Source organism: Callionymus lyra, chromosome 3 (genome assembly GCF_982586985.1).
Source record: "Callionymus lyra chromosome 3, fCalLyr1.hap1.1, whole genome shotgun sequence".
NCBI lineage: Eukaryota > Metazoa > Chordata > Actinopteri > Syngnathiformes > Callionymidae > Callionymus > Callionymus lyra.
In genome coordinates, this window is record NC_141820.1 from 22,165,246 (window position 1) to 22,188,481 (window position 23,236).

Genomic DNA, 23,236 nt, shown 5'->3' on the forward strand with positions numbered 1-23,236 from the left:
TTATATGGATAATATGTCAACAATTCATCAAATTGTGGTGAGAATTTTTTAAAATAAATAAACAAGTTTTTCTTCAAGTTTTGCCGAGTCATGAACAGTCAGTTAAAAGGTTCAGTGAGTGCGTCAGAACCCACTTGACGTCGTAGCGGTGCATGAACATGATGTGGTCTCGGTAGGTTCGGTTCACGTCCAGGTCGATCTGACGGATGTCCGGGGAGAGTCCTTTGGCTCTGGCTTTCAGCTTCTGTTTCCGGGATAATTTTAACACAAATCAACCGTCGGGATCGTTCAGTTCAGAAGTCTGGTCGTTCCACCAGCTGGCAGCGTAACCTCGGGGTCTCCACTCTTCCTAGAGGCTGAGGTCACACCTCTGATGTCAGCACAGCTCAAACTAACTGGCCCAGAGTAGACAAGACTGCTGACCCAGTCAGAACATTGGTGCAGAATTAACTTGTGACTCTCTTACTTTGCTAGTCACTAACATTTGTAGATCAAAGATGTTTTACACATACATCAAGAATATAAGCTCTCTTATAGTTTTGTCTCAATAATGTAGGATGATAAATAAAATGAGGAATTATTCATGAATTATTTATTTTTATTATTTTAATCATTAATGATTAAAATTTTAATTTTGTATAAATGATGTCAAGTACCAATATGTCTTCATACATTATAGCTTCTAAGGTACATCAATTCGAATATTGCAACAAAACAAGAATATATTTATAATGTTCAAGTTTATTCCAAAAATTCTGAAAATTCATTGTAGCCTTTCTTAAGTCATGTTTTGTGTCATCTTTAACATGCGATTATTTCACATTATTATTCGTCTTAAATGTTAGATGCTAAAACAAGCTTATGTTACTTAAGTTATGTTCTAGTATTCATCTTCTAATGCAACAATGTTTTCATGATGTTAAAATATGTTGTCTTTCCATAGATATTATAGCTCTGTGTAACTATCATCACAATTCAACTCCTTGTCCTTAAACTTTCCCTGTTCTGGTGCTGCAGCTGCACATCCATCTTAGCCTGAAGTCTTCAGATTTAATTCAGATCCAGTGTCTCAAACAAACATCTACAAGATTGTAATGGTTGACATGAGAAAGAGAGTCACACTTTGATACCTCGTAGTAGTCCTTCTTCTCCTCTTTCATCTTGGGAATATCGAGCAGCAGACACCACACTTGTCCTCGCAGCTGAAGAGGAATTCCCTTGTAGATCCTTCGCTCCAACTGCCAAACACATGCAGAAGGACACTTGAACACTCATGATGTGATTACGATTTATCCAATTTTGCTTCAGAGTCAAAACTATTTCTAGATAATTTGCATACATGTGTAAATTACTTAAATTAGTAAGCTGTTTTGAAGTATTTTTGAATTATGATCGATCACAATGTATTAGACCAGTGACCTCAACCACAGGGCAGGGGACCAGAGTAGGAGATTATTGGATGTTATATCAATTATTAGTGTTTTAAAAGGTGTGTTTTTTTGTGTTTTTTTTTACAAAACAAATTAATATTAACATGCGACTCTTGACATGTTATCAAGGTGATACTATTTTGGACAAGTTTACTAAAAGAAATTTGAAAAAAGGGAAACACAAACTATATCTCGTTGTTCAGAGACCAGCCCGTGGCTTTTGCTGACTAACGTTATGGTGAATATTGTATTCATATACTGAAAGGTATTTAAAGGTCGTGCCTTTTTATTTTTTGCAAAAAAGGCTGCTCTTAGCCATGCGTCAGACTCAAGGCCCATGAAGCCCACCAGGTCATTTATAGTGTCCTTTGAAAGTTATAGACTAAATAGAAATTATAGACTGTAAATGATAAGAAGGTCCTGAGCTAAAGTATGTTAATCAAATGTACTTGACCACATATAATATTCTCTTCATAATAATATTCTCTCACTGCATTTCTTATCACTGTTTATGTTCGCATCGAATGTGGGAGTAAAAATGCCTTCGTGCCAGGGTACGATCTGTGATGGAGCTCACACGGACCTTGAAGGTAATAACTCATTCTAGATTTGTGTTTTGTTATAACCTTTGGAGTACGATAATTAGCGGCTTGTGAAACTGCAAGGAAGATGTAACAGCGAACTAACAGCTCTGTGCTTCAGGAAGGATTCAGACAGACAAGTAATCTCCGTTCTTCTTTCTCACTTGCAGGTAAAACATGCGACTTTAAACCCAATCTCATTATTCTTTGTTTAAGTAAAAGTGTTAAGTCGGATTCGTAACCCGACAGTGAATCCCTTTGACGACCCTTAGTTTGCTTCACTGATAGCTCAACACAGGGTCTCCGCAAAACCATTTCACAGTACCCTTGAGCAGGATCAGATGTTTAACACACAATAAATCCACATTTATCATATCTTATATCATTTCAAAATAAGAAATCTCCTGCAAAAACATGAGACTGCAGAGACAGGCCTCAGGCAGTGAGTCAGACAGAGAACCTGTGACACAAACATGCAGTCTGCAGCTTCCTGCAGCTTCCTGCAGCCGAAGCAAGAGGGCTGTGGAAGGTGAACCCGGGCCATCTGGCTGGATCTGCTCGGCTAGAGTGCAGAGGGACAGAGACATTTGAGTCGGAGGAAATGGTGTGTCCACCAGGAGACAGAAAACTTGTCAGACTCAGGGTTGCGAGAGATTAAGTCTTAGAACATAAACTGCCGGGACAGCACAGATAATTGGAAGGGTGACTTCGCCGTCTGTACAGATTAAAACCCAACCGGCATGAAAGCGTGCGAGAAGGTGGTGAACAGAGCACGAGGTAAATGGATCATTAGCTCTGGAACACTAGTCTAAGATCACACCATTAGTACCCCAAACAAGACATGATTTATTCAGTGGTCTTAGAAAAAAGGAGGTTAACCTCAGAGCAGGCTTTGTTGAGGCAAGGCAGCAAATATGACGTAGAAATAGTACAATTACAAAACCAATCGTTTAAGGGCTACATTATAAAGCATAATGTACGATTAGATAATGGTTTAGTTCACGTTTAGAAGGACTCTAAACCGCTGGAGCAAATCTGACCTGCCAGGTCATTTATTGATGCCCCCTAAAGAAATTCTAAACTAACTAAAATTGAACTGGATCACATGGTACACATTAAGAATACCATCAATTATCCTGGAAAGTTAATGAAAATGTAAGCAGGTAAAAGTGAATTTGATAAAAGATGGGAAAGGAGGGCGACTTCCGTATTTTGAAGCCAAGGGGGTTAAATTATTCTTTAACAATTAAAAGGGAGAATTACAATCGGATGACACTTTTACTTAATTCCAGTTATCAATACATTGTAAATTGGTTTTACCCAATATATGGTCCGTTTGAAGTTTGTGTGATTGAGTTAGACACACCTGGTGTTAATAATGCACTAGTTTAGCCTTGATAAAAACAAAACACCTTTTTAATGATACATTTAGGTAAAAGTAGCATTTTCGCAATGAAACCAACTTAATTTTGTCAGAACTGTACCACTGACGTATGTAGCACCACCTACAGCAATTTCAGATGCGCAAGAGATGTGTAAATGACGAAAAAATACTTGTAAGACCTTGTAAGACCTTTGCCTTTTATATTTACAGGTTGGAAAACAAAGGTTTTTGTCGATAAAATGACTGTTTCTTTTCATTGGCATCAGTTTAATGATTAGCTGCTATTGTACAACAAGATAATGTTTTATTTATTAATAGCTGGCAACAACTATCCTAGTGATTAAATTCAAAACATTCCTTGAAAATCGCAAACAATACTTGTCTTAATTCTTTATCCAAGTGATGCATTTTCCTTTTTGAAGAATTTAAACCAATACCGATAACCTTCCGTTTCTCGATTAAATAAAATCTTCATATAATCTGCAGTTGGTTCAGGATGTTGTGATGAAAAGGTGATAGTTTAGTAGCTCCGGCCGAACAAAGGAAAATGTTTGATTCTATATTCTGTACATAACAATAACAGGTATATAAAGACATCATAGAGTGAGGGACACATCTGAGAGGGAGAAGTGGCTTCAGAGGGTGTATTGTGGCTCTAAATGTGCTATTAACTTAGTTTACACGAGTTCTTTAAGACAGAAAAAGATGAGGTTGTCGAGCGCTATGAATTATATAATTTGTGCATTAATGGCTTTTCGTATTTTCACCGTCTCTAGAAAAGCTTTACTTGTTTACAAACACCTGGTAAATAGAGAAATCCACACTAGCATTAGAACTGCTAACTGCTTCAGTATTCCTAAAATATTACGTAATAATCCTCGATCGGCCCATATTTCCTTGGTCCGATGATAATCGTGCATGACTCACCAGACACGTTAAAGCAAACATCAACATTATTGAAGTATTTAGCATCAACAACGACCAACATAGCTAAACTAAATGAAAATCTACTCATGTTTAAAAAGTAGCTACGGTAGCTTCGACTTCACTAGAAGATCGTTCTCGTGGACAAACAGCTCCCCAGACTTTTCATTTCATTTCCTGGAGGTCCAGTTTGCAGCACTGATGAAGTCATTCATCACTCATCCGTAACCTTCGATGCTTCTCAGAGGATGTGTGTTCAGCACGTTCACCTATCTGCGTCAGCATATTGTCTCCGTCCTGCGTAAATTAATGACATGTGTGTCCATGGGTGTGTGAGTGTGTGTGAGTGTGTGTGTGCGAGGAAGACATTAAGAGCTGGCGGTCCATCGGCAGCCACACAGAGGACTTAATCGTTTCAATGGCATCATGCTTCTAATTAGGTTGTGACGAGCGTCGACGAGAGCATCTGTCACATCCATCATCCTCTTAGTGCACGAGCTCGTGTTTGTTTACTCGGACATCGGCATTTAGGATTAATCTGTTGAAAATGATAACACTGAGCGAAAGGTTAAGCTCACCCGTTTACTGATAAAATAAAACCAAATGATCTCTACATAATCTTATTTTTTAAGGCTGTGGCACAGTCACATCCATAGTGTATTTTATTTGTTTACCAAAGTAAATTGTACCTTCAATATTAAGCAACTACTCAACAAGTCCAAGTATCCTTTTAACTAAAATATTATAACTTCCTTTTCACTTTTTAAACTGAGTCAACACTCCCTGGCTTGTGTTCCACACATTCCAACACTACTCATCTCACTCCCTCTCAGTGAACTCATTTTAGAAACTGTTTTATTACTAATGGAGAAGTGCAAAGATCTGGTTCTTGACTGCATTGTGTTGACAGACTACAGACCGTCAATGAAGGGTCAAAAAGTCACCGCTCACTTTTTTTTTGACTGCAGTTATAATCTTTAAGCCGATTACTGAATCTGAGGCTTACTTGCACAACTTGTCTATCTGGTGGGTCTTTGGGTTGCAAGGTCTTTCTGAGCACCTTTCACTCAATTCATTTTATTTTTAATGTTTAGTTTTTTCTCCTCCTTAATATCCAGAGTTGACGGTTGGCTACATAGTTTAAACAGTTCACATTTATAGCAATTATTCAACATCATAAAATGTTTAAAAAAAAAGACGGGGTGAACTTTATAAAGTAAATACTTGGTCATGATCAGGGAGTTACTCAAACGTTGAAGTCTTCCTCTCCAAGATGCAGTAAGTCAGGAGAGTTGGGTTTTCACATTTTACTTTAATCTTCTTTTATCTGCCCTCACAGGACTAATAAAATCATTCTGATCAGTCGAACCTTTAAGTGCAACAGTGACTTAAAAAAGTCTAGCTCGCCGACTCATCGCATTGATTTCCATGGGAGGACAGAGGAGACTTTGACTCTCCGGGTCAATAGTCAATTTCAGGGTTGAACAATTAAGACGGATAGTATTCCCCGCAAAACAAACCACTTGTGCCAGGAGATGGCTTTTAGATTGTATGTAAATTGTTGTAAGAAAACGTTCTGAATCAATGAAAGGAGTGTATTATTGAAGAACATGATTAAGCTTGCATGTCAAGTGCTCACTAGTGGATGCAGTAACACCAGCAGGTTAAAGATGACTGTTTTAATAACTGCAGACTGAGTTGAAAACATTCCTGAAGCGTTAGGGAAGAAAGGAGTGGAGCGAGGGGAGATGCAGCAGAAGAAAAGAGTGGGAAAAAAATGCTCAGATGTGTTGTCAACATTTCTTTGAAGTGGAAAGAAGCCAAGGACATGTCTTCCAAATACTTTTTCCTTCAGAGCACCAGTCATCCGATAATTCTACACTTGGAGCTTCCCACTCGGATAACAAGTTGACAAATTAGGAGCTGAAGGCGACACCACAACAAAAAGTCAACCTGAAAGACGCTAATGAAGGTCAACACTATTGATTATCCGTCAGCAGTCGCCGTCTCGAGGGACGGTCAGTTGGACTTCGGCTCAGACGAAAGCATGACCGTTCAAGCAAGAAAGAAAGAGTACAATTTACAAAGAGCTATCAATACGTTTTTTAAATTTTAGCCGCACTAAGAGTGATGGTTAGCGCAAGAGTAATGACTTAAAACTTGAATCCTTAGGCTAAGGATCCACAAACGATACACAAATCGTTGGACAGCCAACGAAAAGACATAAGAGCAGGTTCATGTTTTTCTTGTGTTATGAGGCACATCTTGAAACAAACCCCTGATATTGGAGACTGATCAATACAAACTCAAATACTTCTTTAAGTTTATTTTCTTTTTTTCGCGTCGCATGATTGGCTGAAAGAACGATCAAGTCGCTCGGTACTCTTTTGGTTTTGTCTGGTGTCACTTTCATACCCACATATACAGTATATTGAGTTTACAAAAAAATGTAAACATTGAATCAAGAAAATGTATTCTTCAATAATTAGAATATCAATCTCTTGTCGTTTTTATTTATTGTTGATCAGTGAAAATAAATGCATAATAATAATAATGATAGTAACAATCAATAATAACTATTTAGCCCCATTGAATTTGACCCTTTTCTTTTTTTCAGCAATAAATAAAAAGGACAAGCCAAATGAGCAATTTCATAATATAGTGTTACTTGATAATATCAAAACTAGAATTCATTTAAGTCAATTTATAACCTTTAACGTTTCCATTTTCAAATTATTTATTTCAATGATTTAAAAAAAATACAACATTTCAAAAATACGAAATGTTAAATTCAACCATTCAATCTTCTGACGGCACTGACATGCCTGCATAACCACCTCACTCATCACATCCTCAATTACATTTAGTTGTTGAAAAATGCTCGTCCCATGTTACTCTAGGTTTTATCAACACAACACCAGACAGGGAAGTGAAAGCGAAGCAGCAAATCACCTTGTCGCTGTTCTTGTACTTGTCCCAGCTCTTCAGCATCTTCAGCCATTTGGAGGTTCTCTCCAGCTCCGTCTGTTTTTGCTGCAGGGAAGTGACACGTTAATAGTCTCAGTGACAGTTGTTCTGCAGGAGACGACTGTAATCGCACCAGCAGATGAAGACTTGAAAGATGCAATTTGCGTTGGAAATGTACCATCGAGATGTTCAACAAGCGTGTAAAGATTTTGGATGCACAATTTCCGAGTAAAGACTTTCTTTATCGCGTCGAGGACGTCTACACAACAGCTGCTGGAGTTTTGAAGCTCGAATTAGACCGTTTTCTGGAGCAAATTAACAACTAAAAATAGAACGATGAAATTATACGAGTAGAATGAAGTTTCATCCATTGCTATAGGAGGAAGAAGAACTACATTTAAATGACTTTGTTATTGTTTTTTTTAATAATGAAAACGGAATTTAAAACTTCCTTTTAATGTTCTCTTCTTTTAACGGTTTACAACTGTATTTCTGGTTTAAGTTTGATGGATTAAATCGTTCTTTATTCAATGTTTAGTCAATTTATATTCACTTGTGAGACAAATTTGCATGTACAGCAACAAGATGACAAGTTAAACTGATGTAAAATAAAGGAGTTTACAAACATTTTGTACATAGAGTTTACAAAACAATATTCAAGTGTGTTTTTCAGCAGAGACCCTGACTGTTCTGTTGCAGACAGAGAAGCACTTATGCAACAACTTTAAATAATCAAATAAAATATAACTTTATCCAACTAGTGTTCTTGAGAAACTTTCACAGTCTTTGTGACAAATTATTTACACTTCTTTGTGTTAATAAATCACTGCTGGACAGCAAACTACAGATACTGGTAATTACTAAAAACCTTGTGGTAGAATTATAACTCTTGATAATAATTATTAAAACATTCTAGATATACATTTTCATGTACATTTTTTTTCCCCTGGATAAATTATAGAAAATAAAACTTCTCGGGCGACTCACCTTTTCCTCTACGGAGTCATAGGACGGAAGGTCGCTCTTACTAAAGGGGAACAAAGGTTAAACATTAGGAGTTTGTTCCTGTCGCGATAAGGAATGATCAAGAATATTAACACTCTCTTATCAAACAGAGGAACACGGAGCAGGTCAGCCATCACAGAAACAGATACACAACCATTTGTCCTTCCTTCATTTGTGCAGAAGAGGATCCTCCACTGTTGACTCACATGTGTCATAATAACTTGATACGGTTAATGTTTCAATGATCACATATAACGGAAACGTTTGGAACAAAGTCCTCGGTGGTCATGTTGCCATGGTGACAGAGCGCACTCAACCGCTACAACCTGGTGCAGTTTTTTGACAAACCAGTGGAACTCAAGCATATTAAATAGTCTGCGGACGATTCCGGCTAAAGTCTCAGCAACACTCGTCACTGGAGCGTCTCATTTTCTCCACTTTGCTGCTGTTTTTCTCCGACACTACTTACTGCACGAAGCCGAAGCGGTCGATGACTTTGTACAGGTGGTAGTCGGTGTCTTCCCAGGGCTCCACGGTGGCTTCTTTTCCCTGACAGAGAGAAATTAAAACTCATTGTGGTTCTTCAGTCGTTAACATTTTTATCTTGATCTGTTGAATTAACTCACTACAAATAAGATGGCTACAAACAGCTCCTGTTTTTATAACAAAAATGTATTAGCTTTGACTTATATTTTTTCGTGCAGGTCAACTACATTTTTGAATCATTAAATTACATAGCAGCTTTTACAATGCCATTTCTCAAGAAGGTCTGGAGTAACACATAAATTAAACACATTTTTCCCTATTAGAATTAGTCATTACTAGTTCAACTCTCATCAAAACCTTTTCTTAATTAAGAAAAAAAAACAGCTCTGGTCTTTCAAAAACTCAATTTAAAACCGCCTCCACATCCGTTTCTCCAAACTTTCAGGAAGATTACGAGAGTTGCATTTTCAGTCGACTGCACATCTTCTTTTGATGCACGGTCTCACTTCACCTCACATTAAAGAGAAAATTATACTTGCAAGGCACAGAAAGGAAGCTTGGCATCACAATGATGCCTCACACTATAACGTCTGCTGGGCTTTTCTTTAAACCATTGTTAAAAGATGTTGAGAATCTTGTTTGTGAGGAACAAATAGATCAACAGTATGAAAAAGAAAATCTGAATATGTTAAGATTAAGGATGGATGTGTTGACCTTCCAATCAGATGATGAACTTAATCAACAGAAGATGAGTGGACTTGTAGTATCTTGACATATGAAAGTGAATCATCCAATCACACGACTCCAACCCTCCCCAGACCAGATGATTGTGTTTTGATTGGCTCTTGAAACATGCGTGTTGGGAAGACATAGGTGTGTGTGGTTCTTTAACAGGTGTCAAATGAAAACGCAGACGTTCACCTGCGTCACTGTCTGACTTGAGGCCTGAGAAAACAATCCGTTTTGATTTGCCATCAATGGCACTGAAATATGAATAAAACGGAGCCTAAATTATCATCGGAAACAATCACATGCTAAGAAAATACAGTGTAATACTTTTGTCTTGTTGTACACTTGAATTCCAGTTTATTTAGTATCATTCATTAAAAGGTTCTTCCCTTTGTCACCTTGCAAAGGAGAATATGTAATTAGATTTTTAGATTTATGTCAGTTAATGAAGTACCAAAAGGACTTCTGTCCATAATTCAATTGGAAATATTGATAATGGAAGGAACAGAAAAAAAATTGTTCTGAAGTTTTATCAGGTTTTTAAAAACGACCAAAGAGAACCAGAAAAGCAGCAGTTTATTAAACATGTGAAATTGTTGATATAATATCTGGTTATTGTTCGTTCAATATTGTTTTATGTTTGCCAGATAACAGTGGTCGGGCCGTTATAACACATCTCTGAATGTGTGCTTCCTCCTGGAAAAAGTTGTTATTGAACCAATGATATTGTCAATAGCATTTTACATTTTCTTACATACATATTTGTATAGTTTTCTGTAAGCATAAAGACATACATTACTCCATTAAAGTTAAATGCAAAGAAATAAAATTGAATTGAAAAGAAAAAATCCCAACTCCAACTCCTCCTGTGAGAAACCTTCAAGCTGCGTCACTCTTCACATTCAGAGCTTGAAAATGGTTAAAGTAAAATAAATAAATATTTGTATGCATCTATACATGCAAATGCACATATATAAGACACAATGAATTAGTTGTTGGATTAAATTCTAAAATACATACTTCTGATGAAGAAGCCTCGTAAAAGAATCCAATGCCACCTCTGTTACTTTCCCTGTATCTATGATCTCGACAACTTTTCAGAGCAACACCTACACAGAACGTCCCTGAGCTCGCGCTGTTATTTCTGTGGACCAGATGTTCAGGTCGGATGGGTTTAAAATCATCTGTATTCATCCACCACCAACAACTGCAGTTATAGCAAATCACAGAAAATATTTCATTCTGCTTTGAGCGTTTTTTCACTTTCGCAAAGGCTTTTTTTTTTTGTTACACAGCAAATATATTCATCTCTTTCATTCTCAGTTTGAAATGATGAGACTAGAATAAGTGTGAGACACATTTCAGTTGGTTTCTACCAACATTTAAATTGTTATTTAAAGAATACTAAAAACAGTTAAATAGATTGTTCATCCATTATTTAAATTTTACTTGCCTCGATGAACTTTCCCTTAAATTTTGAGTTTACTAAACAGAACTGTAATTCATATAAATGCAAAGAAAACTAAAAAATATATATATATATATAATATAAGTAGATATCCTACAATCCTGCTTTAAAGAGGGCAAATAAATAAATAAATAAACACAATACAACTCTTAATACGGCTTGTACTTTTAAATTGCCTAATAAAAATGAATAGAGATTGTATGTAGATTAAATCATATTTAAGTAAAGCATTAAACTCAAGGACATTTCAAGAACATGTGTGTGACTCACTGTCGCACGAGTCAACAATATATACAAATGGTATTAATACAAGTTATGAGGGGATAAAAGACTTCTGTATATTTGAAGTACATTTTATTTGAATATGCTGGATACATACCATAAATTACAAGTTTATTTTTATTATTTTTCTAAAACAACTATCGCTAAAATGCCAAAATATGGATTTAACTTTTAACATGTAATTCAAGGGACGAGTATAGTGGTTGTTAACAAGCAAACAAATTGCATGAACAAGAAGATAAAATAACCCAAGGAAAATAAAGATTTGTACATAAAGTACATGAAGTTTTGTCATTTTTCAATCCAATATTTCATCACGGTTTTATCGTTCCACTTTGACCTTTTCAGGACTGTGCAAATACCGTCAAAGGGCTGGAAAACCCATTTATTGTGTTACTTTGAAGGTCAAATTCATGTATCTCCAGATTTAGATAAACACACCCACAGTGTTGAATAATCAACAGTGAACACTGGAGAACAATGTCATCGTCTCTCAGTGGCGACGTGACATCCGACTCCACTGAACTCCCGCAGCCACAATAGCAGCGATTTATCTGCGAGTGTGCGTCACCCTGCTTCACAAACACACCTCCATCATCAGCTCTCCGCGGCCTCCTCGGTTAATAAAAGCGCCGTGATCACACAGCCGTGCTGCTCCGAATTATAAAAACTCATTTACAAACTGGTGCATGTGGAGCCAGTTGGACCGACACCAGCCCGCCGTGGAAGTCCAGACACACAAGAGATGCTCTGCACCATTTACGCCGGAGTTCAGTTGACTGAGAGAAAGTGCTAATGTGCGACGTGTCGCATCTCCGCATCAAACCATGACAGCTCACCGGGTGATTTCAATAACAAAGAGAGGCTGCATAACAAGATTAAACACATGCTTTTCAACTCGCCAAATGAATAATTAAGTGTCATTGATTATTCCTCAGTCTCTCAGTGGACACTTGCTATTATTTGTTTTTCACTAACACCCAGTGGAGCATGAGATTATAAAATAGAAAAAGGGATGTAACTATACACTTCAACCTCTTCTCTGTGTTGACTGTACTTGTTTGCGCCCTCGGATCAAAGCCGGCAGAAGAACCTCCCGACGATGGTGACGTCACACCGAGCCCACAATTAAGTCTAATGAACAACTAGTCACATCCGATGCTTCCCGTTTCACTAGAACACTCCATTATCTGGGGATTATTTGCCGTTCTGTGCCCTTTTCTCAGCAATTTACACACTGCTGCACATCCTGTTAAACACATCTGGCAGCGAAGCCCACGCGGTCTGTGTAGGTGTTAATTTCCATGTAGTTTTGCTAATTATAACTACAAATTTTTTGTGTTTCTTTCACAGCTCTGGTGAGTGAACTGAAGACATTCACTTAACACAACACTTCTGCGTTCAGTTGACAGGCTAGTTTAATAGAATAGATTTTTAAAAAAAGACTTGATCCAACACTTAACCCACCTTGTCATATTTGGCGACTATCTCAGCGCGCTCCTGATCCAGTTTCACCGCCGCATCCTGCTCCGTATCAGACGCTACAGATCCAACAGGAAACAGGAAAGAAGGATACGAGTTAGTCTAAACAGTTTTCCATTTCATTTATTTTCTTTTTCCAGGTCATCTGCCAGTGCTGGTGAAAAAATACATTACATAAAGAGATAAATCATTATTTACTAAAAGGTTTTTATAAATCAAAGGGTTCAAAACTAGACTAGTTGACCTAAAATCTTCAAAGTTATTTGAAGAAGACCCAACAGAAAATGTCCAAAGCCTGGTGCAGGGGTTATTTGTGAAATGTTTGATGGTGGTTGTCCTTTAACCAAAATTAACTTTGGCACTATTTCCAAAGATCCTTTAATTTACTGCAAACTACATTTCAGAAGAGGCAGAATGTACACCATTACTGTGTGAGATGGACAGTCTACTCAAATCAAATAAATCCCTTCTAGACTGCGCTGATATGATGGGAACATTTTTTTTTAAGCCATGATGACAATATAAAAAAGGTCAAATTATTATACATGTTTTGTTGAAATATACAAAAAGAATTGACACAAAAGCATTTTTATTGTAATTTCAGAGTGGACAAGAAATATATGGATAAACTAAAACAAACAATTCTTAAAAGATATGTTAGTCATTCATTTAATTCATTCATTGACAACCGCTTTATCCCGGGGTCAGGGTCGCGGGGAGACTGGAGCCTATCTCAGAGTCACAGGACGCCAGTCTGTCGCAGGGAAAGTTATGTTGGTAAATAATGAAATTAAAAAGATTTCTTACTAACTAGTTTTACTTAGCGACACACTTCTTTACTAACAGTCCACACTTTGCCCAGGTCTATAATATGGTGTTCCGTTGGTCGTTATCACAGGTTTGGTTGATGCCAGTTAAAGATAAATGGACTTTGATGGTTAGGTATTTTATATGGTTCGAGTGATGTCGGGTCTTAAACCGACACACCTCTTCAAGTCTCTTTGAAAATAATTTGGGAATACCAACCTGTCTTATGAAACTAGTAACAGAGCTCATAAGTAAAAAGATTCACAAACGCTTTCCTTCTTCAAGGACTGTTAGAAGGACTGTTGGCATGTTTATAAGGTATAAAATCTTGTTACGCTACATTAAACTGTCTGTTTGGTCCTCACGGTGGGTCTCTGTGCCGACATGACGGTCGCACACATTCAAGCTCAAGGGGATGACAGCCAGTGTGGCCTCGCGTTTATAGAGAGGGCAGCTGCTTTCAACTCCCAGCTGACAGAGTGAGACGACACACTCCAGGGGAAGAAAAAACAAAACTACATTTTAAACGTTAATATCGTACAATCTTTCAGTACTCTTTGAAGCGTCCAGCGGTCCAATATAAAAGAGAAGATTAAGAGTTGCATGAAAAGACATCTGTAAGGAAGCAGAGCAACTTTCTTTCTATATGATCACAAAAACAAACTTGGTTTATTCATTCATTCACCGAGACATAGACACCTACAGTTCAGACAATTCGAGTCATCAACTGCGCCTGTATGCTTTTGGAAGCCACAGTGCTGGGATGGAAACCCACAGAAGAACCGGCCAACAGAGAGACTCCACACAAAGTTCCACTCTGGACCCAGAGTTGCCGTAAACTGGTCCGTAAACCAGGACCTCCTTGCAAGTGAGGCTGATGCACGAACAAGAACGCCCTCATGCTGCCCAAGAAAGTGGTTAAAGCTTCCGAAAAAATGTCCAACTCCTGCTGCTGCCGCTTCTTCACGCCATTAGAGGAAGCATTTAGCTTCTGATTCACCGAATACACTTCCCAGTGTGTCCTCACAAACATGCTTCTTGTTGGATTAGCTGCTGCTTTTATGACAGGCTGGTGTGTGTCAGTTGCCAGGAGCAAACACAGCAGGTGAGGAAACGGCAAACCGGAACAAATAAACTAATACAGTAAAGCTTTTTATTCTGGGAATGCCACTCCAGGAGGCCCTTTGGTTCCCATAGTGAGTACAAGGAATCAGGGAGGAAGAACAGGAATTATTTTCCCCTCACAAAGACTGAATCCTTTACAGCCATATTAGTATTCCACAGTGGGACTACGTCGGCTAAATGCAATTAGAGGCTTTTACACGCTCCGAGGATCATATCGACAGCCTGGACAGAGATGGAGTTTATGTTTTTATTTACTGGCATGGACTTAGAGACGGTTTAAGGGACGACTTTTAAAAACAACTCCAGTGTTTTAGCTCAAACGGCCCCTGGTATGGAGAGCCTTAAAATGTTGACACAGTGTTTGAGAATATGCTCCGAGGAGTGCTCAAAGGTTACGACTTTGCTCAGGGCGGTTTCCAATTAAAAATGACATGTAAAGTCAAGTGGGACATGAGAGTGAAATGAAGAAAGGGAATCATTAAAAGGGCGATTCGCACATTTTGTTTCAACTCAATTGTTTATCTTTTCTGAACAACTCTGAAACCGATTTTTTTTTTAAACAATAGTTTTCTTTCTACTTATTATTCAGGAGTATATGGGTAGAGAAACCCAGGTCAGAGTTGATACATGTGCAGGTGAATCTGGTCTATATTTGGATGGTCCTACAGTAGAAGTGCAGGGGATTACCGTAAAGACAGTAATAAGAGCACATCTTCTATGCTTTTACTTGGCAACAATGAGATATTTCACAAGATTACTTGAATTGAAAGGTTTTTAATTATTAGGAGTAGAAGTTACAGGGTAGTGTGCAGTTGCTAGCAAGATTGTCTTAAAGGTCAACTAATGTGTTTATTTAAGTTTCTTAAATTGATCTTGGACTTTTGTATCTATTGGACTCATCAGTGTGTGTTTGTACGAAACTCTTTTAATAATGATATTTACATGTACACGAAAATGTACTTAAGTCCCGCCCACTGAAAAAGTTCTGGAGATAAAATCTTGTTTAGAATAACCACGCCAACTCTGCTGTGATTGGTCGAACATCAAGTTTCGTCATCACGCCTCAATCCTGGAACTCTCTGCCTTAAAGGGACTTGTTGTTTAAACAAAGTGGGGTGTGATTAAAGTTGGCTGGAGGAGGAGTGACAATAATTACATCATAACCACTCTGGCTTTGTAACCTCTAGTTTGCTGAGATTTAAGACGGGAGAGAACTTTATAAAGTAATAAGTTCAAAACATGGTCATGATGAAGTACTAATACTGCATCTTGGAGAGGAAGACTTCAACATTTGAAACACTACAAATACTTTAAATGACTTAGTAAGTGTGTAGAATGCTTTTGTAATTATTTGAAAATTGCAGACTTTCACTTTTTCCAAGACGGTCTTCAACAAATTGCGATAATTCTGTGATTGTATAGTGAAATTAGAGCCAAATAAATTCTGTGTTGATTTTGGAGATCATTCTTTGATTCCTGGCCCAGCTTTAGTAATGTTTTTTGAGTTTTTCTTTAGGGCTACAATACTGTCAAACTCTAGTACTACTGTACATCCAATACTAACACGTTGTGACATCTAAAAGCTAAAGAGGCAAAAAAAGGCCAAGACATACAACGTGGTCAGATTGAATAGCTTCCATTGACCTTAAGGCGCTGCAGTACTGCCCAGGCGGACCCTCTCCTCCATGTGTCAGCCTCAAAGAAATGTTGACCTTTTATCAGTGCCACCTTCAGCTGCCAGCTGCAGTCAGCCTCCACTCAGCCCTGGCTAACTGTGCCTGCCCTGCTGAGTTGAAAATGTCCCTGATCGTCACCCATGAAGTCCAGCTGGACATCGGCAGTTGTCTACATCCTGCCCTTCACTCCCAGACGTTGTGTTGAAATCACACCATGTAGGAATTAACGTCAATGACGTCACTGTGATAGTTCACGAAAGTGCAGTAAAGTATTATATAATATAGAGCTACTGTACATCATGATCGACTTCACTGAACTTCAAACTAAACTGGATTATACTGTTTGAAGGTTTTCTAGGCGTACAGAAATGATTCTAATAACATACCAATAGATGTCCGAATGGATTTCTTAATTGTAAAATAAAAGCATGAAAGCAGTGAACTGAAAACTATTGCATCAAAGACACGGATGTGATTCATTTGTTTAGTCAAGCAAGAGTGGATCGATCTCCTTGTTAGGTTAGCGACTACATGACAGTAGTACCCAGTTGGACGTTTAAGGTTTTTTATTATCAGCACTGTCGAAGAGAAAAGCTGATAGTGAACAACACAGCGGACTTAATCACCGGGTCTTGTGCCCACTGCAACCATTGAAGCCTCTTTTGGTCGCCGTAATTAGTTCCTTTCTTCCTTATGTTGAAGTGTGTGTGTGTGTGTGTGTGTGTGTGTGTGTGTGTGTGTGTGTGTGTGTGTGTGTGTGTGTGTGTCAACAAGCAAAGAGGAATAATAAGTATAGGAAGAAACATGGCCGAACGATCCTGTATTTTTTTATATGCACACAATTGTGTTTAAATGGATTTGTCCAATATGAACACAAATACATTTGAATGATGAAGGACAGTTATACTCTAATTAATCTCATACAAGTAAGTAAGTAAGTAAGTAATTTTTATTTATATAGCGCTTTTCCAGACCAGGGTCACAAAGCGCTTAAACAATCAAAACAATATTCAATAAAGTATATACTTATATGAATGAAATACTTTTAGCTGAGCATCAAGGTCAACCACTGATATGTTGCTATAAATGTAGTACATTGTAGGTTATTGTACGAAAATTGATTCCTTTTGTGTCCAGTCAATTTGATGAGCTCTCAAAAGTAGAGTGAAATGTATTTTTATAAGGATTGTGACTGACAAGTACATGGACAGCTCCCCCAAGTCCGCCAATTCCTATATAGTAATAGATCTCATAATAGACATAAAAGAATTTACAGGATGACAATAGTTTCTTAGAATGATCCACAAGTTAATTTAAAATGCCTTATTGTTCAAGAGGCTGTTAAGTAAGAGTCCATAGTAAACAGCAGAAAATCCAAGATAGGCGAGTCAGTTGCTGAAGCTCTCGAGTGGCATTGAACTTAAAGTGAAAAAAAGAACGCATTATCTTTTACTTCTGCATAGAAGATACAAAAGGTTTGTTCTAGAGATGGACACCATTCAGTTTTATCCAACAAACGAAAATAAATTGTGAGCCATATTGTGATTTTACAAGTTACACCAAAAGAACTTACAAAATAAGTTGTTGATACCATTAAGTTAATTCCAGTATAGTACAAAAGCCAAGTTGTTTACTATTAATGTTCTGTGTACCATATTTCAATCCTACTGTACAAGCAAGAACATGCATATACTGGTGCAACAGCATTACAACACACCGCTATTACGAGTGTTGCAGTGCAGTCAAAATAGTCGTCATTGTCTGCATGTCAAACCCTCAAACTTCACAAGAAAAACTTTAACAGGACCTCGGAAAACAAATAACAATTTTCTAGTGTGACGACCAGACCAACAATTAACTGCAACAGTAAAACCGTCAACAAAATACCTCGATACAAGGTTGTAGCACCAGCTTCATTCATGCTTCAACACTGGGACATGAGATTTAGCCTCACTGTGCGGCATATTAAGGTTTGCTGTGAAATATCTGCTGTATTACTGTAGTACTAGGTGATCTCAGCCAAACAGCATTTTAGAATGAGGTAGACCATATTTCTGGTTTGGAAATATTACAATATTCCTTTTTAACATTTGAATATCAAGTATATTCGTCTAAAAAAAACACAGTTTTATTAAAGAAAATAAATGATTGAAGAGCCAAGAACATAAACAATCACCTTTTTTCAGGTAGTCTCGTGGGTCCTCTGAACGGTCTAGAGCTTTAGTACGCATCAGTCCTGGCGGGTCCAGCACACACACACACAAAGAGCATCTGAACCCATCCGAGTGATCCCATCCCCGTCGAGAGCTCGTTCTCCGACCGTACAAGAGGAAACGTGAGCAAGTGGCAACGAGAAGTGAGATCAGAGAATCTCCAGCCACAAAGCCAGCGTTTGTTTCGGTGTGGAGACAGAGATGTGACTTCAGGAGCAAGTCAGTCCCACTCACAACATTCCCCGCCCAAACACAACACCACCACAACAGGCTGCTTTCAACACTTCTTGGGCCCAGCACAGAAGAAACCGCTGTCCACGAGTCAATGACGGAATTTAGTAAATGTCACAAAACTAATCTAAACGGTCAAATCAAACTTTATAATTTATTTTATTTGGAATTAAAAACACTTGAAGGCAACAAACATATTTTTAGTATCATATGTATGTAATAATAGGCCAAAGGCTCCACTGGAAAAGTTCCCTCTTTCGCTTGGATGAAATAAAAAAATATTAAAGTTGAGAAGTGCTGATGACAGACGACTGTGACAGTAGGATGATAAACAGTTTGTATGAAAAAATCCATTACGAGCAGGAGCGTGATGCATGAGGAATTTCGTGATGTGAACCAGCGCAGAAAGGAAGGGTGGGGACTTTGGCATAATTGAACCACCATAAAAAAAAGAATGAGAGATGTTCTATTGTCGGGCTTTATCTCCTCGCCGCATCATGCAGGAAACAATTTTGCTTCTCCCGAGGGTTGATCTGTGATGTTTATCACCTCTGATATTGAAAAAGAAGCTGGCATAGTCAAATAGACATTATTACACATCTTGAAAATGGTAAATACATAGGGAATTGTTTGTAAACTATCCAAACTGTGGCACTTAAACAAGAAAAAAAGTTATTTAGATCCCACAATTAATACCTAATAATAAACTATTGTTTTAATAATAAAATCATCCAGTCTAAAACAATAGACTTGACGGCTTTCAAATAAAGTGGTGATTCATGAGTCATTGGCAGAGAGTGCGCTCGCTCAAAAGTTGTTATATTCACACAATTTCACAAACCATTAGCTCCTAATTTGATTGAGAAGAAAAAGGTTTGGAATGAATAATTACTTTTCTGGATAAACTGCTATTCACTCTGTAAGACTTTACCATAGATTCAAACAGCAAGTGTGGTGCCATGTACATCCTTGATTTTATCTATCTTTCCATATATAGATAGATAGAAAAAACTTTATTGATCCCTCTGGAGCTTCCGTTTGAATTTAATCTGCTGATATCTAGTGGTAATAAATGTTTTAGCAAAATATTTGTAAAAAATATAATTCAATAGAAATTCGAATTTGCTTGTGAATTTTTAAATTAAAAGGGAAATATTTACACTTCAGAGTTTAATAACCATTATTTTTTCACTGTGATGTAAATGTGAATCAATTCAAGAAAATGCTTCTTCGGAAACACAGGTACAGTTTCCAGTAGTAGTAATTAAATCTTGCATCTTGGATCTGGTCGCAACACACCCACGTCATCAGTTTTAACCTTAACAAGAAAAGACAAGTCGTGGCAGAGTCTCTTAAACATAACATGGTTGAGTTTTACTTTGCCAAAAAAAATGAAACGTTAGAAGCTGGCAACATCCAGATGTGTAGCAGGTTATTGAATTAAAATATCTCTACAAACGTAACGCTAACACAGCTTAACAAGTTTAAATGACGCGCTTAAGCGAGGAACTTAAGTAACTAAGTGATTTATACATTTTGATAAGGCATAAGAATTGTATGTAAGCTTATTAGTCTGGGATTAAAAAAAAAAAAAAAAAAAACTTTGTAAAATACAACCTTATAGTACCTTTGAATGTATACGTACAAAGCAGGATTTGCAGTTTTACATCTTTTTACCAGCTTTACTAGCAACACTGACTGAGCTAATGTGCGTAATAACAAGGTTGTGTCTTGATTGTGCTCAAATAAATAAATAAACGGTAGAAAAACATTTTCAGTGTAAAAAAAAAAAGACTGGCGAAGAATAAGAATTAAAAGTATAAAATTAATAATGGCAATAGAAGTATTAGTATTGAAGCTACATATAAGATTAAAGAGGAATACAAAGAAGAGAAAGAAGCTGAAGAGGACGATGACCAACACAAAAAAGTAAAAGAGGGCAAAGAACAATATGATGCATATGATGAAGATGACAAAGGCAGCAAAGAAGACATGAAAATGAAAATAAAGACAATAAAGATCAAGTGTAAAAATAAGTCAAAGAAAAAGATGTGAGATGAATAAAAAAACATGGATAAATTAAAACAATAATGACAGGGAAGAAAAAATACTAAGTAACATCTCAGATGGACAACAAATTTTTAGCACAAGAGTGCATATCTGATCTACATGGTGTGGTATTTATGTTTTGATATAGCTTATGCTAAATGTATTGATTCACAATTATTTATTTTCTTTGCTTTGTATTTATTACAACAGCCGAATCGATCTATTATTGATTATTGTTAGATGTACTGCAGTGAGACATGAGATGCATAATTCAATGAAACTCCACATGGGGTACAATAAATTCTGCCAAATCCGTCAGTCGGAGCAGAGAACGGCTCCTCTGTGTACTCATAAATCCAGGTAAACAACAGCCAAAACCTTGTCCATGAGTACAGGAAGAAGCAGTCGAGCTACAGCTTTGCCCTTTCGGGAGGATAGACAAGCAATTAGTCTTCCTGGTACAATGAGGGTTTCAGCAGGGGGGCTCCAGACCAACACCCCCCCCGGGCTAAGAACATGAAACAAACTAGCATGCAACTTTGCCTCCAAATTCAAACCTGTATTCAGAAGTTGTATCAACTTAAAAGGGCAGCAAAGGGAGCGTGATGGTGCAAGAAATAAATAATAAAGTTCAGGAGCTGCTGAATAATGCAGCGCTAAAGCGGGTTCTTTTGCTGCTGACCAGGACAGACCTGCAGCTTTGCAGCAGTGAAGTCTTGATAAGGATTTGATATTCATCCAAAACCTTCCACCCTTCAAACCTCCTCCTCCCTCCACTACACACTGCAGCACTGAGAGGTCCTGCTGCTTCCACAGCTTCAGTTCAACCCGCAGGTCGTCCTCGGAGGACGAATGAGGAGCAGCAGCCCGAGCATCAGAACAACACCCAGATGAGGCAATACTTAACACACGCCAATATAGATAGTTTTTACCATATACATTGCTATATGTCCAATTGTCCGGGCAATGTCACTTAACCGCATTTTTCATAGACCTCAACTAGTTAACAGGGCGACATTCACTCATTGCATTGATTCAGGTCTTGATGCAGCTAAAGGCCATCGCCAAAACTGTCCTGCATCGATTCAAGATAATAGAAAGGAGGGAACTCCGATGGACCGATATAAGGACGGCTGCAGAATAGAGAGTATGAATCATTCTTTGGCAGTCAAAAGAACAACACAAGGAAAAATTGGCAACCGAAAGAATGAGGTGTATATTTTAACATCTGGCAAATTGAATATGTAAGGTAAAAAACTTTATTGATTAATTGTTTATGTCTGGGTTTATCCAACTTTACAGTAGTTAAAGTGAAAGTCCACCCTAAATTCAAATTTCTTTCATTTTATACTAAGGGTTTTGATTATTTTCAGAGTAATCTGCTCCTTTCTAGAGTTATTGGCAGAAATATATGGTCATTTTAATGTAGCAACTGGAGCTCGGTTGTCTTCTTCATCCAAAAATCTTTGTTAAAAAATTCCAAATACCTTCATACTGCTCCTGTGTAACATCCATCTTCTATTGAAGCCTCGACACTAGGAATTGTTCCGGAAAAAAAGTCTATATTTCAAGTATTTTTTTAGCGCAAAATTCAAGGACATCAGCGTTTATCTTTCGCACTGACACTTGCAATGCGTTTCAATATAGAAACACTTGAAGCAGGAGCTGAGAGACAAGGCGTTTTTGCTACAAACACGCCTAAAATATAGACTTATTCATGTTTTTCTGAACAATTACTAATGTCGAGGCCTCAATACAAGACGATTGTTTTAAGTGTTTTTTTGGACAAAGATGAAGACGAAGACAACTGAGCTCCAGTCGCTACATTAAAGAGAGACGTTTTTGTCTATAACTCTGAAAAGGAACGTATTACTCTGAAAATAATTCCATAATTCCAACCCTTAGTCGACATGAGGGTGGGTAGGCGAGTAGAAAATGAGTGAATAAGTTTAAATTTTGGGGGAACTATCACTTTACCAAGCATTTTAATGAACTTTCAGAAAACAAAAAATGTTGCGTCTGAGCACATTTCTATTCTTGAACCGTGGATAAAAAAGGTTTGTTGATCGATGACGTTTATCAGATAAATATTTATATTTTAACCTGCTTGATGGAGTCTACTGACTCCTTTAAGAAACATCCTAAGACGTTTCTATTTGTTCAGGCTTTTCCTTGATTTTTTGGAACTCCTGTTGTGTTAGCAGTTTTATCTTGACCTTTAAAGTATATACTTTATTGAGTATTGTTTTGATTGTTTAAGCGCTTTGTGACCCTCGTCTAGAAAAGCACTATACAAATAAGAATTACTTACTTACTATATCCTCATGCTTGTTTTCAAACAATCGGTCTTAGAACAAGTTTCGCTGAGTAAACAGTTGAAAGTCTTGACAAACAATA

General features: G+C 37.5%; 1 protein-coding gene across 3 annotated transcripts in view; it reads right to left on the reverse strand.

The window, feature by feature from the left end:
• The window catches only part of LOC148083852 (USP6 N-terminal-like protein), a 56,289-nt gene that overhangs the window by 8,112 nt on the left and 24,941 nt on the right, over positions 1-23,236 (reverse strand). For 2 of the 3 annotated variants that reach the window (XM_087787042.1, XM_087787040.1), the window contains 6 exons: positions 12,724-12,797; positions 8,761-8,840; positions 8,274-8,313; positions 7,272-7,352; positions 1,131-1,238; positions 135-244 (listed from right to left, as the gene is read on the reverse strand). In XM_087787042.1, the coding sequence (XP_087643168.1) occupies positions 135-244; positions 1,131-1,238; positions 7,272-7,352; positions 8,274-8,313; positions 8,761-8,840; positions 12,724-12,797 (493 nt within the window). Of the gene's footprint in view, positions 1-134; positions 245-1,130; positions 1,239-7,271; positions 7,353-8,273; positions 8,314-8,760; positions 8,841-12,723; positions 12,798-18,522; positions 18,747-23,236 lie in introns of those variants that run through there. The other variant, XM_087787041.1, reaches the window with a different exon arrangement.